We start from the raw sequence: 16,657 nt of genomic DNA, 5'->3' as shown, positions 1-16,657 counted from the left end.
GACAATATAGAACAAAAAAAGAAAAAGAAAAAGAAAAAGAAAAAGAAATAAAAGCAATAACTAAGTTATAAATTATTCAATAAATGGGTTGCATTCAATTAACTTTGAGTCTGATTGGGAACGCGGTTCAAACGGCGTTCCCTCACATTTTAATTTATTTTTATTTTTTTGTTAAAATTTATTTTTTTTATATTATCAAATCATTTTGATGTCTTAATCTCAAAAATATTTTTTTAAAAAAAAAATATATCATTTTGATATATTTCTAAGCGAAAAACACTTTGAATCGCAACCACTATCACAATCCCAAACAAATCTTTAATCACGTTGTACCAAATCTACCCAGTTGGGATAGGAATATATATATATATATATATATATATATATATATATATATATTTACTAGTTTATTTTTTACCCACATTATGTTGCGTGTTGGATATGTTTTTCCAATCTTAAAAAAAATATAAAGATATTAGAAAATAATTTTTTTTTTAAAAAAAAAACTTTTTTTTTAAAACACCGAAGTATTGACATATTGGGTTGGAGAAATTTTAGCCGAATGTAAAAAAAAAAATTAAGACAAAGTATGAATTTGTAAAGAAATAAAAAAAATCCTAGACTCGAGTCATTAAGTCGTTTGGGTTTCATAAGCTTGTATAATGTAATAATATATATAAAAAAAGGTAACAATAATTTAATAATATGAAAAATCAAGTAAACCTGAGCAAATCATCTAAATGAGAGTTAATCATTCAAATTCACAACCCGTAAAACCTTAGACTCAAGTTTAATAAAGAAGCCCAACTCGCAACCAATTTAATATTCAAGGATGAAATAATAATAATAAAACAAATCCTAGACTCAGGTCATTGAATAACCGGTTTAATAAGTTTGATTATTTTAATAATATAAAAAAAACTTTAATTTAATAATATGAAAACCAAGTAAACTCGGGCAAATATCTTGAACCTGAGTTAATCTCCTAAACGCGCAATGCATGAAATCCAATACCTGAGTTTAATAAAGAAGCTCAATTTCTAACAACACTAATGTTGAAAAACAAAATGGAGAAAAAAAAATCTATGTAAAAAATTTTCCAAATACAAAAAAAAAAAAAAAAAAAAGGAATGATGATTAAACTTGTTGGGAAAAAACTGATGGAGGATAAAATTTTTTTTAAAAATAATATGAAAAACCATCACTAATATAAAAAAAAAAACAAATAAAAGAATAGGGACTAAACATGAGAGATGAAAAAATTAAAGATAATGAAATTAAAATAATGTCCAATTTGAAATAATTAATTGAAATAAAAGAAATGCAATTAAAATAAGAGGGGATAAATTTCAAGAAGAAATAAATTGAAGGGTTGTTGTGATTTTTTTAGGGGTAGCGCATAAATTGAGGTGGAGAGAGAGAAAAAGAAAAAAAAATTCCAATGGCACCAAACCAGTTGGAATTACAATACACACACCGTCCATATAGGTAGCCACACCTTTAAATGCGGTAGGGTGGCTACCACTTTTTTTTATATATATATATATTATATTAATGAAAATACTAATTTTCCCCTAATAAAACGTGACAATTATGAATAAAAACCAAGATAAAAGTACTAATAAGCCCCTAAAAAGTAGACTAGAATTTTTCAATTTGAAAGGCAATATAGTCATTATACTTTGCTTAAAAAAGTGAAAAGTTTAATGAGCCCTCGTACCAAAGTTAACTAATCTTTTTTCTTTGAGGGCAATCAAGTAATTTCATTGTACCAAAACATGGAAAAAAACCAAGCCACCTCCAATTAAATCAATAATGTCTTATCTGTGAAAAGACTCTATTGTTGTTTTAGAATTAAGGTAACTATAACACCAAAGAGAAATTAATTAGGTGTTTTCATAATATTATCAAATAATGAAATTTAATTCAATTAAACACAATAGCCAATAATATAATTAAAGTGCTTAAAATAAATAGGTAAGGGAGATAACTTGCAAACTTGATTTTTAACATAGTTCGACAAGCCTACATCCACACCTCAAGCACCAAACTGGTCTTGAGTATTGTATTCCTTCTCTAGTCCGAGTTCAAGAGTACAGTAACCACATGATAAATCTACATCAAGATTTTTACATCACTAGAAGATATATCCTCTACAAGATTTTTCCTTGGTGAAAATACTTCACAAATGCCAAAAGTTTTTACCTATCTTTTAGAGGTTTACAATAATGATTTTGTTATCACAATTAACTCTCTCAATAGAGTGAATAATACAATTCAAATTTCTAATATTTCTATATCTCACAAGATAACATTTAAAGGACTTGGAAGGTGTTTAAATGTGGTGAAAATAAGATTAAATATTCTTGTGCTAGAATATGAAGCTTTTAATAGCACCAATTAGAGTATAATCAAAGATTGATAAATTTTTAATGTTTTTGCACTTAAAATAGCTTGTATATCATATAGGATTGGATTCTCTTTTTAATTTTACAATTAGGTAAGATATATATATATATATATATATATATATATATATATATATATATATTTTTAGCAAAAACTAGTTGTTTATAATTGTAAAAGTCTCACTAATGACGGCTAAAACGGTTGACTGATTCATGCAAAATTAAAGATTTATTAGTTTTTAATTAGGTGAATTCTTAGAACTGTCTATGTTTTTTTATCAATCCTTTTAAATGTATGCATAGTAAAGTGCGTGCGCATTCATTTTAATTTGTGCTATCAAGGTGAGATATAGGATTTACTAAGTTTGGGAGCCTAATTTGGGCTTAATTGAGAATATTAAAATTTTAGAAGACCAAACTTAATTTTTACAAAGTCAATTAATTCAAATCAAGGGTAAAATCGCCAAAAAAAAAAAAAGTTATAAAGAAATTCATAGCTAAGGACCATTTTGAAAGGGACTCAATTGATTGAAATCAGTGGTGAAATTAAAGAAATTTAAAAGTTTAATGGTCAATTAATAACTAAATTGAAGAAATCTAAGACCGAGAACTAATGTGAAAAAGGCGCTATAATTCAGTGCTGATATTGAAGTGTAACAGGGGAAAAATTATATAAAATTAAAAGTTTGTAGCCAATCAGGAGTGTAATTAAGAGAAATCACAAATAAAATAAATTGAACTTTACCAAAACAATGCCATTTTGATTATTGTTCATCTTCTTCTTATATTTTCATCGAAAAAACTGTTTAGGGTGCTACTTTTCAGGGGCATTTAATACTTCATTTCTCCACCAAATTTGACAAAACTTACATGAAAATGATTATTTGACATCTGACTACACCCGGTATGGTCCTTTCTGGCCGATTGACACCATAGTGATTGTGGCGCCGACCCAAATAGACCAACTCAGGTAGCCTTCAATTGCCAAACTTGACAATTCATGATGTCCACTTTGGGCCAATGGTTGAGATCCTTCGGGGCTGAATCAAGGGCCAATATTTGATATCATTAAAGATAAAATGTCCCTCTTCCATCCCCTATAAATATAGATGGATTCCATGTCTTAAGTAGGATGAAAATCGGGTGCAAAATTGATAAAAAATCAACTTTCCTCGCCAGTTTTTCTCTTTTTGATATTAATTCTCTCTCTTTTTTCCTTCTCCCTGTCGTGCCTTCATCCTGGACGACCTCGCAAAAGCCATTCTCCTCCACCAATTCACCCTCTTCTCCTCCAACAACCAACACTAGTCGCCGCTCCACCGCTAACGTTTCTTTTCTTTTCTCTTTTAATAACCAAAGTCGACCACCAATTCCTCCATCGGCACCACCATTAGCCTCACATCGGCCTCCCAGGCCACCAGGCAGGCTTCCTGACCTCTGGTGATCCTCTCCCTTTGCTGTAGCCATAACCACTGTATGCAGAATATGAATTCGTTTTGCATTCATAAGTTAAATTAACTAATATGGTTGTTGGGTGGTCCAAGAACCATGTGGATCGTGGGTTAAACCCGTTTCAGCTAACCTAGATGGCTAGGTTAGATCCAATTCAAATAAAAACAAAAAGACCTAGCCTGCTAGGCTTGTCGGCCTAACCCGAGCAGGCTAGGTTCGACCTAAATGGTTGGGACGGGCCCAATCTAATATATTTAATAATAATATAATAATATTAAAAAAATAATAAATTTGTTTTCCAAATTTTCCAAAATGCATTTTAAAAATATTTATGGGCCTTTCGCACATTTTTCCAACCATTTTGCACAATATTGGGTTGAATATTTACATTGTAATATACAGATCTAGTATTAAAATACCTGATTTTCTTTGAAATATATTTTTTCAAATTTTTAAAATTCAAAAAAATCTCAAAATTTTTTTAAATTAATTTCCTCTTAAAAAAAAAAAAAATTTTTTTTCATGCTTACAGTTGAATCCTAAAAGTTTTCCAAGCATATTTTTATAAAAAAAAAAAAAAAAATTGCATCTTTCTCATGTTTTTATAAATGCAAAAAAAAAAAGATACAAAAAACAAAAAGAGACCTTCTCACGAAAAGATATCTACCTCGAACCTTAGAAAAAGACCAAGAAATAGAAACATGACCTATAAAAAACAATCAAACAACAACGCAACTTATCTCAAGTAGGATACATTAAGGGTGATGTGTCTTTTCCTTGCACAACCAGTCCCTTATCCAGACTCCCGTAGACCATAAGTTTCATAATGACCATAATATTAGGTGGCGACTTCTGAACTTCATAATCATAATTTTATAATTAAGCCAGAAACTCATTTTGAACACACCTCTTAGGAGGTAAACATCGTCATTGATTGACGCCCCCCGCGACACCCGTCTGTTGAAAGTTATGTGTTCCTTAAGTAGGAGATTGCTTTGCAGCCAACTAGTTGGATACACATAGCATTGATTTTATTCATGTAAAACATATCTATTATTAATAAATGCTTTCTTTATTTTTAATATTTAATTATATTTGATTGATGAATCTAATGTTTGATTAATGAATCTAGAGTAAAGATAAAATCCATTGAACAAAAATGTTTTGTATATAAAATTATAAAGTTGTTATAATTATGAGATTCCTATTGTATCAAAGCATTGTTTCTAAATATTCCTGATTAATGTTCTACTAATATTAATATTAATTATAGCTATTGAGATTAATGTATGTTATATTCCTTCCTTTATAAAAAGAAGCAGTTGCTCTCATAAACTAAGGTATTATGGATACTTGAAACTAATATGCAGATGTTTGTTAAATGACATGTATACTAAATTAGCCTATAAGAGAATTCCATGTGGAGAAATCACATACGTCTATGGAAAGGCTCATGTGATAGTTGTGTACGTGATCCTTATATTTGAGATCACTATATTATCTTATATATAAAGTGTTATGCTTTGATCCTGATCACATGTTGTCATAATCAATGGTAATAAACAGATAGTTATTGGGTATAACATAAACTATGTGAAGATATTTAAGTAATTAAGAGAGGATTCATCACCTTAGGTGAATTAGAGAAAATGTTTTATCTGTTCTCAAATAGTATTGATTGTGAAATCCTTGACCATAGTGGAATGAGATTTGAAAAAAGTTTTAAATTTTATTCAAAGAATCAATTATTATAATTTTGAGAAATAAAATGATTTAATAAAGTAGACATATTTTATGTTATAAAGTCTAAATTGGAACATTTTTAATAAAGTGATAATAATTACATAGAGAAACTGGTCACTAAAAAGTTAAGCGAAACTATTTATGATTATCCTAATATTTAAGGGATTATGACAAGTTGCAAAACATTGTACTTGATCTTCAAATATAAATCAATCCATTTTTAAATTAATAATAAATTAACTTGTTTAATTTATTTAATTTTATTTTATTTAAAATTATGATTTATATTTAGACCAACTTATTAGAAAACCTAAATAGATCACACATAGAAGAACCATTGGTCATAAATTAAAATGAAATGATTAATCAAGTGTGACTTGATTGTAAATAAATTTTAGAAATTAAAGACTAGAATGTAATTAATAGAGGATTACAATTCTAAACCTAAAAACAATCAAATAAGGACTAATTTGATTGAATAAATTTCTAAAATTAGCCTAAAATAATATATGAGATGTTATTTAAGAGGGCAAATTGATATTTTATCATTTATAGGATTTTTAGTTTTCTATAAAGAGAAAGTTATGCCTCCTATTTCTCTACGAAGAGAAGAGTACAATACAAAAACATCGAAAACACATACAAAAAAAGAGCTAGAATTCTAGCAATCTCTTTCTCTTAAAAGGGTTTAAAAGATTTCTCACTAGTGGTTTATATGGATTACCGTTAGAGACTAGACGTTTGGACAATTCATGGTTTGCATAACCCAACTTTGAAGAAAATATTTAAACTAAAAAGAATATTTAATCTTTAAGTAATTTTCACATAAATCCTAAATAACTTTAGATCTATTTGAAGGAATTACTGGGACTCCTAAAAAAATTAAATTTATTATTTTTACTATACTATATATATATATATATATCAAAAACCCAACAAGTTCTTAGTTCTAATTGTTTGAAACAGGAAAGCTATGTGAGATTTGTTAAAAATCCACTCCAAAGATGTTCCACATTGCATATAACTTTAAATGCAGTGGGTCCATACCTGACATCTAAGAAATTAGTAAACCTATAAAATACCCAACTCCAGAACTTTCCAAGCAACTTATCTGGCACTCCTAAAAACTGGTGCATCACAGAAGAAGAATACACAGAAAGTATTTTGCAATGTAACTACAAAGCATTATGGAAGTAGTTCATCATTATGAAGAACATTATGTTTGTTCTCCTAAAGTATGACAGTGGCCTGATCACTTGTGCAAAACCCAAGATTTATATGTCAAACCTAATCACATTTGTCATGATTGAAATGTAGAGCTTTCAACATCGAAAGTAGCACAAAAGCAAGGATCACTTGTGCGAAACCCAAAGTTTTGTTTTCCTTTACATGTAATCACATCATAGACACCACCATCAGCCACCCAATTCAGCTTAATTCACCTACATCCCACCCTTCATCTTCATCAAGTCTCAAAAAAGGAGGCTTCATCAAGTTTTTTTTTTTTTTTTTTTTTTTTTTGTCTTGGTTCAAGATTATCTGTAGCCTAGATAGAACCATGATTCCTAAACGACATAAATAAACTTACTAAACAACCCTAATGCTCGTTCAATTTATAGTACTTTGTTTTGACAGCCAAAGAATACTAAGGAGTAAAAGAGCAAAAAATCCAAAAGTAAATCAAATAAGAAACTCACCTCTAGACTACCTCTTGAAATTGCAGTTAAGCACCAAATAAATAAAGAGTTATTTATATTATTCTATCTTAGATTTAATTGTTAATATAATATCAATTGAAAACTTACATAATCATTAACTTTAAAATTAAAATTAATCATACATGGAACAATACAAACCGACCCTAACCCCATGTTAATAAAAAAATATTATTTATACTGTGAGTATAGTTCATAAAGTTGGAATAGAAAGTCTTTTTGAGAGCAAGAATTATACGAGTGAAAACCTTCCTTGCTAGCTATTCTAGAGAGCATGAACATGGATGCTCTGAGAAAAAGCAAGTAACCAATTCCTTAATAAGCACATCAAAGCAACCAAGTAGGCCATCCAACAATTCAATCAACCATGCCAAATGTCTTGAACATCATGAACCAAAAGGAGAGATGGGTGGTGGACAAAGCTGCTGCGCATTCCTAAGCAAACATAATATCATCCGATACAAACCGATAGAAAAACCAGCATGCGCTTATAAAAAAAATTCAGAAACCTCAATTCAAGGAAAAGCAGACCGTTATATCCATCAGATTGATGATCCAACATTCCAATACTGTGCATCTCAAAACACAAAGGGAACCGGAATGGCACTTTAACTGAAAGTTAATGATACAGCACACGAAATCTATAATGAATGTCTGTACAGGTTTTGATACATTCAGAGCCAACAAATAAATGACTTCGTGTGACAGTTAGTCGTATATTTGCAAGTGCATGTACAAAATACATGTACCAAAATATCAACTTTGTTATAATAAACAAATTAAGAGAGAGAGAACTGGCTGTGCTTTGAATGCTCGCCCATAAAGCTGTCACCCCTTTCCTCCGCTTTATTTTTCCTTTTATTTTATACATGCAGGATCACCACCTTAAACATCCTTTCCTTCCATGGTTAAGGCTTCAGATTTGCAGATGGGGCAGACATTCTTCACACGTAGCCACTTCTTCAAGCAATCTGCATGATACTCGTGTCCACAATCAAGAGATGCAATTTTCTCCTTTCTCTTATAATCATCCTGGAAAATCCCAAAATATCAATATAAATTCCATGCATTGCGTGAAGGAGAGAAGATAACATTTCGGTCAATATATAGAAAACAGGTGAAAAAATTATAAGGCATTCTGAAAAATTGAGCACAATTCAAAAATGTCCAAATACTAAATTCACAAGGTAGCTTTTACAATACCTGGCAAATAATGCAAGAATCAGCTTCTTGATCCATAAAAGATACTTCCAGATTGATTGAACAAGGAGATGATAAATAAGTTCTTGTTTTTAATTGATTTCTGATAGTTGCATCTGATAAGCCAGTATTTACATTACCAATACGCTCCCCAAGTGCAAGAAGCTCCTGTAGACAGTTGAAAATTTCATGTTATAAAATAAAAGTGGGCGCAATTCCAGGTTTCTTGTATCAGATGCTTAAAATTAAGACATGTCAATCCTCCATTCATCTAGACAATCCAAACCCAACTGGATGCTCGTTCATATTCTCCATACTACTGATTACATCACCATCTAGCTTAATTGCATGTTAAAAGAAAGATTGTTGCCAAAGTATCTCAAGCTTACCTCATAAGACATGTCCTCTATATCCAAGCGCATATCTCTGTGGTGGTCAGCATAATTCTCTACTTCATAATAGTCAGGGAACCCTAGTATTGCTACCCCCTACACACATGAATCAGGAATATTAATATTTTAGCCAGTTTATTAACATTAGAAATGCAGTTAATGGAAGATAGAAGTACATAAAACAAAGTGATCTTTTTCACCAATAAAATCCTTATGAACCAAAGATAACCACTCATAATAATAAATGATGGAAAAGAAATAGCAGAAATGAAGATGAAGATGGGAACTTGCATCTGTTGGCAACACTCTCAAGCGAGGGAGGTTGCGATGTCTTAGTGTGGTCTCAGGTGCAACTCCCTCATGGTGAGGCCTGTACATTCGAAGGCCGGTTGGTTGAACTGATCCCGGATTCCTAAGTCCAATATCTAAACCATCTTGAGATAGATTCATGGTGCTTTGTGAGGCATTGGCTGTAGGAACTCTGAATGAAGCTGCTGGTGCTTGAGGAAGAATATTAATATTGTGACCTCTAATTCCTTGAATTGGTGGAGACAGGTGATGAAAATTATGGTGCTGAGGGTTTATTGGAGAAGGGTGCGAGAAACTGGCATTACTTCTGTTGCTAGCTGGCTCATGATACCGCTGTGGACCCATGCTCCCAGTTTCTATAGGAACTCCATTGACATTGTTCCCTACAAGAAGATGAAACAAGGAGCTTAATATTTCCACAATTGGCCCATTTGTGGTACTTAAAACAAATTCCAAGAAAGTAGGATTTGTCATACATAAAGAGACCAAAGAGTAGAAGTAATGTGGAACATAAAAGTTACCGTGCATATAAGGAATAGTAGGGGTCTGAGTCCATCCTGAAGCGCCTGCATCAGTAGAACCATTGCTTAAGTGTTGATCTAACCAGAGAGAGCCACCTGGCTGATAGGGTTGGCCCAAATAGTTTCCTTGAATAAAATGGTTTGGGTTGTGTGTCAAGGCAGGATCGAGCCCCACAGAACCTAATCTATTCCTCACACTTCTTTGAGATCCTACTTCCCTGATTGATGAAGCACTAGTCCCCCTGTAATGTGGCGGGGTGAATGATGTAGCATCCATCAGAGCAACCCCTTCAGGATGCCTTGTATTCATTGGGGGAACTGAGGAACTTGAGCTTGCTGAGGCATTCAGATAGTGGAAATTCCCTGGATTTCCTTCAGCATTCTTTCTCTTGTATGAACTTCTAGCATTATCCATGAAGTGACTGTTTGTTCCATACTCATCAGCAGAAACTCCAATCACTCCATAATTGTTGGATGAAGATAATTGATCACAAGATGCATGACTGATAGGAATACCAGAAGATGGAGTCATGTAAGGAACATAGAAGTTGGGTGCAGTAGCAACACTTAAATCAAGATTTGGGCTGTGATACTGAGGATGAGGATGAACACCATGGTATTGGGGCATCCCATAAAACATAGCACCATCATAACGATCAGCTAGATGGGCATCACGATTGATAGTGTTCCCTGAAGCTGTTAACATGGTAGGAATATCAGGTGGTCGGAAGTTTGTCACACCCCCTAGAAGAATGCAGGACTCGGGATGTAGATATCCCTGGCTTTGTTGATCCATTTCTAAATCAATCATCTGATTGGTGCATAGCATGTTTCTTTGTCCCATATCTCAAATTATACCTGCTTCATAGCCAAGATATTAGCATAAAGATGTTAGAATTGGTTGGAATGATAAACTGTGCTATAAGTTGCAATTGAAAGATGAAAGGCAAAAACAATACAGTAATGATCCACCAACCAGAACAAGGATGGCATCTGTAATGAATACATATGCATATGCATATTCGAATATATATAAACCAAGAAAGCAATACAAAATACCATCTCAGACATTAGGAACGCATGATGGAAGATATTAAATAATACACTTACCAACATTGCATATCAAGCAATATGCACAAATTCCATCCATATATGTACACAATTCATTCTCATCAATTTAACACCATTTATACTACAGCTTACTGAAAAGCATCCTGTATCAGAAAAACATAATACATGAGACCAAAAGATTCCCCTGTTATTGTCATTTCAATGTTAAATTGCAAAGCATACCATGGAATGCCACATCAATGCATCAATCTGATGTGCGGTATGATAAGAGAGAAGAAGAGACAGGGAGGACGGAGAAGATCCCAGAGGCAAAACAAGAATGAGACATGAGAAAAATACCGCAGTGAACAAAGAGAGAGAGTACGTGTACGAGAGAGATGTACAACTGCTGCAACTAAGATGGCAGTATAACCCACTTCAAGATTGCTAGAAAGCCTTTGGATGAAAGACTTTACATCTACCCTAGATGATGACACTTACCTCACTAATGCAGAAAGTCTGCAGAACTTTTTTCTCACTGACATCTAAAACGGAGCTGAACTCGAAGTCTCATCACAACTGAAACTCAAGATGCAATGAACTCTGGCTTCTGAAATACCTTCTCTAAAGGAAAAGACCCCTAGGTCAAAACAGAATGCAAAGCCTCCAAAGAGTACAAGCAGAACATTCTCACTAGTCGACAAATACATGCAACCTCAATGCAATCAGCCCAGCCCCACAATTGAAAAGCAGATCCCATTTCTTCTTGTGCAGCATAAGATTCATGCACCAAATGGATGCCAAAACAAGATGCTCAAGCAAATCAACCTTAGAAATCATAGGAATCCTGAATCCTCCAATAAATTTGAGGTGGGCATGTTAGGGACCTATACATTTTATTCCCTCAACTGTATTTAAATTAAGCCCCAATCTTTAATTGCTCTTCTAGGAAAACTTTCAAATTTGCCCCATAAGAACAATTACCAAACCCTCTGGACAAGATTTAAGAGTAAAAACAAAACGGAATAAACAAAAAAAGTAAGATCAGTATGCTGCCAGATAACATGTCATGCAAATAACAAACCAACTTTTCATAAAAAAATGACCAACCATTGAAGCAACTCTACAGGATAATATTATAATCGAAGGTTTTTCCTCCTGATGTAGCAAATTTTGGTGCCACCAAATCTAGGAAACACAGCAAGAGGATCTCCATTCTTCAAGAGAGCACTTTCATCTATCACGCCAAGTCAGCTTAAACTAAAACTAAAGGGAAACAGACTCCTCCATGCACCAAAAGAATTCAACATCATGCTAACAGAAAACATAGCCCCGCTTTTAATTAGATTCAATTATTTTCAAAAAAAGAAATACAAAGAGAAGATTAAAAATCATTACCGTACACCCATTATTATTTATCAACAGAAGGTGAAAAATCCCACTTGTGGAAAAAACTGTGCATAAATTTTGAGACTTTTTTTACGAAGAAAAAAGGAAAGATGACGACGTACCTTGTGATCATGTAATTATCAACCAAGAGCAGGAATTTCACCAAAGGTTGTTTGGTGAAATTATGCAAAATAAATAATACCTGCAAAAACAAGAAAAGGATATAAAAGAAGCCAAAATTAAAGAATTGAAACCCTAGATTTCAAAATCGGTTTAAGACCAAGAAAATCAAGAATTGAGAGACAGAGAGAGAAGAAGGGAAGTCTAGAAATTGAGAGATCTCTGTGTTATGATTTGGGCGAGAGAGATAGATGGAGAGGTTGTGCTTGTGCTTTTGTAAAATATAAGGTAAGGCTGCGAAACGCAGACGGACTGGAAGTTTTCTTATTTTATCTTTTTATTTTATTTTATTTTAACCGTTGGCGTTGAGGTTATTACAGTCACTGTACTTGTGGGATTTTTTATTTATTTATTTTCACAATCGTTGTTGTTTAATATATATATAAATATAGCTTTAACTCAACGCGTTTCGGAATAACTTGTACCGTAAGTTTATTACCACCCAAATACATAACACACAAATATCTGGATAATAAATAATTTATGATCACGAAAATACATAAAAAAATAAATGTATTATTATTATTATTATTATTATTATTATTATTAAGACAGATGATAATCATAGATTTTATGCCTCTCCAATACCTAAACATATGAAGGTAGAACATCCACCGTCATGTGTTGTAAAGTCAACTTGAGTATTACTACATTGGTATATTTGATGATTTAATAACTAATATGTAGATTTGCTTAAAATATATAAATTTATTTTTTTTATTAATATAAATGTTCGGGTTAGTTTGCACGACTTTAAAATTAACGACTATATAAATCTCTAATGACTATCATATTAATAACTTTAGGATTAAAACTTGAGATTATAGGAAAAACAAATCTCTAAATCTAAACTTTTATCACTAAACCATATACTAGATAATTAAAAATATATAAATTTATTTATATTAATGTTGTGTGACATTTAACATTACCATTTAAACTATTCTTAAATTAGATTAAGAGAATGAAATCAAAGAATCATTTATTTATTTATTTTTATCAAAGAATCATTTATAATTTAGATATTAATTTCCAACTTGATAGTGTATTAATAGTGAAGTCCTTTAATGTAAAGAAAGATCACAATAAATTATTTAATTTTCCTGGTTACAAACACAACGTAAAATGAAGGGATGAGAATCAAGATCCAAGTAAACATGATTTGAAAGAAAAGAACTTTAACTTGAAATCATTGAATGTTGATTTTCATGTCGTTTTTCAATGATGGCTTGCCACTTAATCAACGCATGCAATTAAAAAAAACATCTACTTTGTTCATTTGCGGTAGTATTCGTAGTGGGTTCGGCACAATTACATGTCTTCACCTTCTTTTTTTATTTTTTAAGATGAATGAAAGTTAATATAGAATTAAATATCAGAGTTATATCCATTATTTGGAGCTGTTTTTCAGAATTCTTTATATAATATCGGCGACGAGGGCATAATTCTGGATAAGTTGAGAAGAGAGGAAGATGGACGTAGAAGGCATGGAATGGAATAGAAACGCAGTAAAAGAACCCTAAAAAGCATATTCTTGTTCTTGGCAACGGGCAATATTGCCATGCAAAGCTGGAGATGACTGTGGTTTTTTTTCTGGGGTCCTTGCAATTTCTAGCCACAAAGCGTACAGGTAATGAATCCAAGGTGGATCCCACGCTTCCATGGAGCATGGATGGTCTCATAAGACAAACATATTAAATTCCTTTTTTCGACAAATTCATGTCAAATCTTCAAGCTTTGATCTGCAAGTTATGCCACCATTTTCTTTCATTTAGTTCACTTCAGGATTTGGAATGCATTAACAGATCCTCCACCTCTCCTTTTTTTTTTTTTTTCCCTTGTCGAGAAGGGAGAATCCTTTTTTCTTTTTCTTTTCTTTTTCTTAACGTGGTTCTATTTGAATGCTTTGCACGACTGAGCAACGAACACAAGTGAAGTTACTTGACAACCAGAACTTGGAAGATCCATTTTCTTGCAATTTTCCACTTGATGAGGTTTAGAATAAGATCGGCTGTGCCATGATCCATAGATTCTGTAGCTGTTTCTTAAGGCAGGTCCTTTCTAGGGGTAAACACATGCTAGAAGTAGAAGCCATTCCTAAATGAGGGTGTAAAGCATTCATAAATAAAGAACTATATATTTCCATGGCAATGATCAAGGTATCTTTCCTTGTCCTGCTTGTAATTTACTTAAAAATGGTAGGCTCAGACGAGACTCTTTTAACTTTCTTGTGCCAAGAAACAAAGTGTGCTGGCTCTTGTCTATATATACATCATAGGCACGCCAACATCCTCAACTTCCTCCACCCTTCTTATCTCTTTCCTATTCAAGTATTTAAAGAATTATATGATCAATCATTGCAAGCTTCCTCTGAAGATTCCTTATTTATCTTTTTGTTCACGGGATAGATAATTGTTCTTAATGCTTTGCACCAACAATTGTTCACGGGGAAAAGCACTAGTTACGGATGATATAATGGGCTCCAACTTCATTGTTGATTTTTTATTTTTTTTAACATTTAGGAAAATAAGCTTGGACCACTTATTAGCAAGCACAAGTTTTGGGGAAGCCAGAACTCAACATATACCGAGGAGGAATTGTGAACAAAAAACCTAAAATTCGTGAAGGGATCTTTTTTCCAAACATTATTTTCCAAGTTAAGAAATATTTATTGTTTATAAGGAAAAGATAATTAGATAATCATTGGTTTTTTTAGATAATTAGATAACTGGAATTAGAAAAGGAAGGAGAAGGAAAGCAAGGAGAAGAAAAGAGAAAGAAAAAGGAAAAGGAAAGAAGAGAAAACAGATTGAAGTGTCATGTGTCTTACTGTAGAGCATACACAAATATGAGATAGATAGATCAACTTCCCAACTGATTGTTGATATCTTTTTTAGTCCACTAGCTCGCCTACATAACCTTTGTCGATGGTTGGTTTCTAAAGGAGAATCAATAGGTCTGCATCCTAATATTTCAATCTCTACAAGTAAATCATAGATATACTTTCTTCAAGAAATAAAGATGTCCTTATTTGATCGAGAAACTTCAATTCCTAAGAAATATCATAATTTTTCCAAATATCCTTGATCTCAAACCTCTAAATAAGGTAATCATTCAATAAGGTTATTTCTTCATAATCATTTTTTATCACCACAATATCATTAACATATACAATGAGAGTTATGGTCTTACTATTGTAATGTTTGATGAATAAAATATGATATGCATTACTTTGTTTTGTACCCAAAACTAACAACTTTACTAAATTTATCAAACCATGCTTGTGGAGATTGTTTCAGCCTAACAAGGTTTTTTTTCAATTTATAAACTTTTCTTTTTGTTCTTTTACAAGCAAAACCAAGGGATATCTTCATGTAAAATTTTTCTTCCAAATCTCCATGCAAAAAGATATTCTTTACATCTAATTGTTGTAAATCACATCCCAAATTTATAGCTCAAAATAAAAGAACCTGTATAAAGTTTGTTTTTTTATACTAGAGCAAATGTCTCCTAATAATCAATGCTAAAGGTTTGAGTGAAGCCTTTTGCCACTAGTCTCATTTTGAACCTCTCAATAGCTCTATAAGGTTTTTGTTTAACAACAAAGACCCATTTACATCCTATTGTTTTCTTCCCAATAAGAAAAGTGATAAGCTTTCATATGTCATTCTTTGCCAACACATTAATTTCCTCCACCGTAGTTGTTTTTCAATTTAGGTCACCTAAAGCCTCCTTCCAATCATGTTGAATTGATGTAGAAAACAAGGAAGATACAAAGGCTCTGTATGAAAGAGACGAGTCATACAAAATAAAATTAAATATAAGATACTTAGTACAATTTTGAACTCCTTTCCTAGAATCTATAAGAAGATCATTAACATTAAAACTATGAACAAGAGACTCGAGAACATGGATAGTAGACATACCAAAAGAAAAGGATTGTGACATGGAATCGAAGGTTGGTTACTAGCTTGGTAGAGAATGCAAAATAGCTTTATCTATTGGCTTCCTCTAAGAGTAATTCAAGATCTTTTTCTCCCCTCTTTTGAGCTATTATATCAGCAAGACAACTCTGAAAGGTTCCATCCATATATTTTGTATCATTATTACTTCTTAAAACTTGTACTTTAGAATTTAGAATTATATGCATATCATTTTAAGAAATTTATGGAAACATGAGTACACTTCACTTTTATTATGCATCAAGTAAACCCATATGGTACAGCTATAACAATCAATTAAGGTGATAAATCTTAAAACAAAAAAAAAAACAAAAAAAAAAACTAGACAAGAAAACA

The 16,657-nt window shown here is 32.0% G+C and overlaps 1 protein-coding gene across 3 annotated transcripts; it reads right to left on the bottom strand.

Annotated features, from left to right (window-relative positions):
• Nucleotides 1–7,931: 7,931 nt before the first annotated feature.
• Nucleotides 7,932–12,602, bottom strand: LOC118056917 (probable E3 ubiquitin-protein ligase ZFP1). 3 transcript variants are annotated; one of them, XM_035069353.2, is made up of 7 exons: nucleotides 12,302–12,602; nucleotides 10,851–10,954; nucleotides 9,741–10,601; nucleotides 9,202–9,602; nucleotides 8,908–9,006; nucleotides 8,522–8,686; nucleotides 7,932–8,350 (listed from the first exon to the last, which is right to left on the bottom strand). In XM_035069353.2, exons 3-7 carry the CDS (start codon nucleotides 10,582–10,584, stop codon nucleotides 8,204–8,206), a joined length of 1,656 nt encoding a protein of 551 aa, XP_034925244.1. In that variant the 5' UTR covers nucleotides 10,585–10,601; nucleotides 10,851–10,954; nucleotides 12,302–12,602; the 3' UTR covers nucleotides 7,932–8,203. The 3 variants fall into 3 exon arrangements, with proteins under 3 accessions (XP_034925244.1, XP_034925242.1, XP_034925241.1); XM_035069351.2 differs by having other exon boundaries at nucleotides 9,741–10,598; XM_035069350.2 differs by lacking the exon at nucleotides 10,851–10,954 and having other exon boundaries at nucleotides 9,741–10,598.
• Between the last annotated feature and the right edge of the window lie 4,055 nt (nucleotides 12,603–16,657).

This window comes from Populus alba, chromosome 1 (assembly GCF_005239225.2).
Source record: "Populus alba chromosome 1, ASM523922v2, whole genome shotgun sequence".
Classification (NCBI taxonomy): Eukaryota; Viridiplantae; Streptophyta; class Magnoliopsida; order Malpighiales; family Salicaceae; genus Populus; species Populus alba.
The sequence above is the reverse complement of the archived record's forward strand: the minus strand, read 5'-3'. Positions and strand labels throughout refer to the sequence as shown.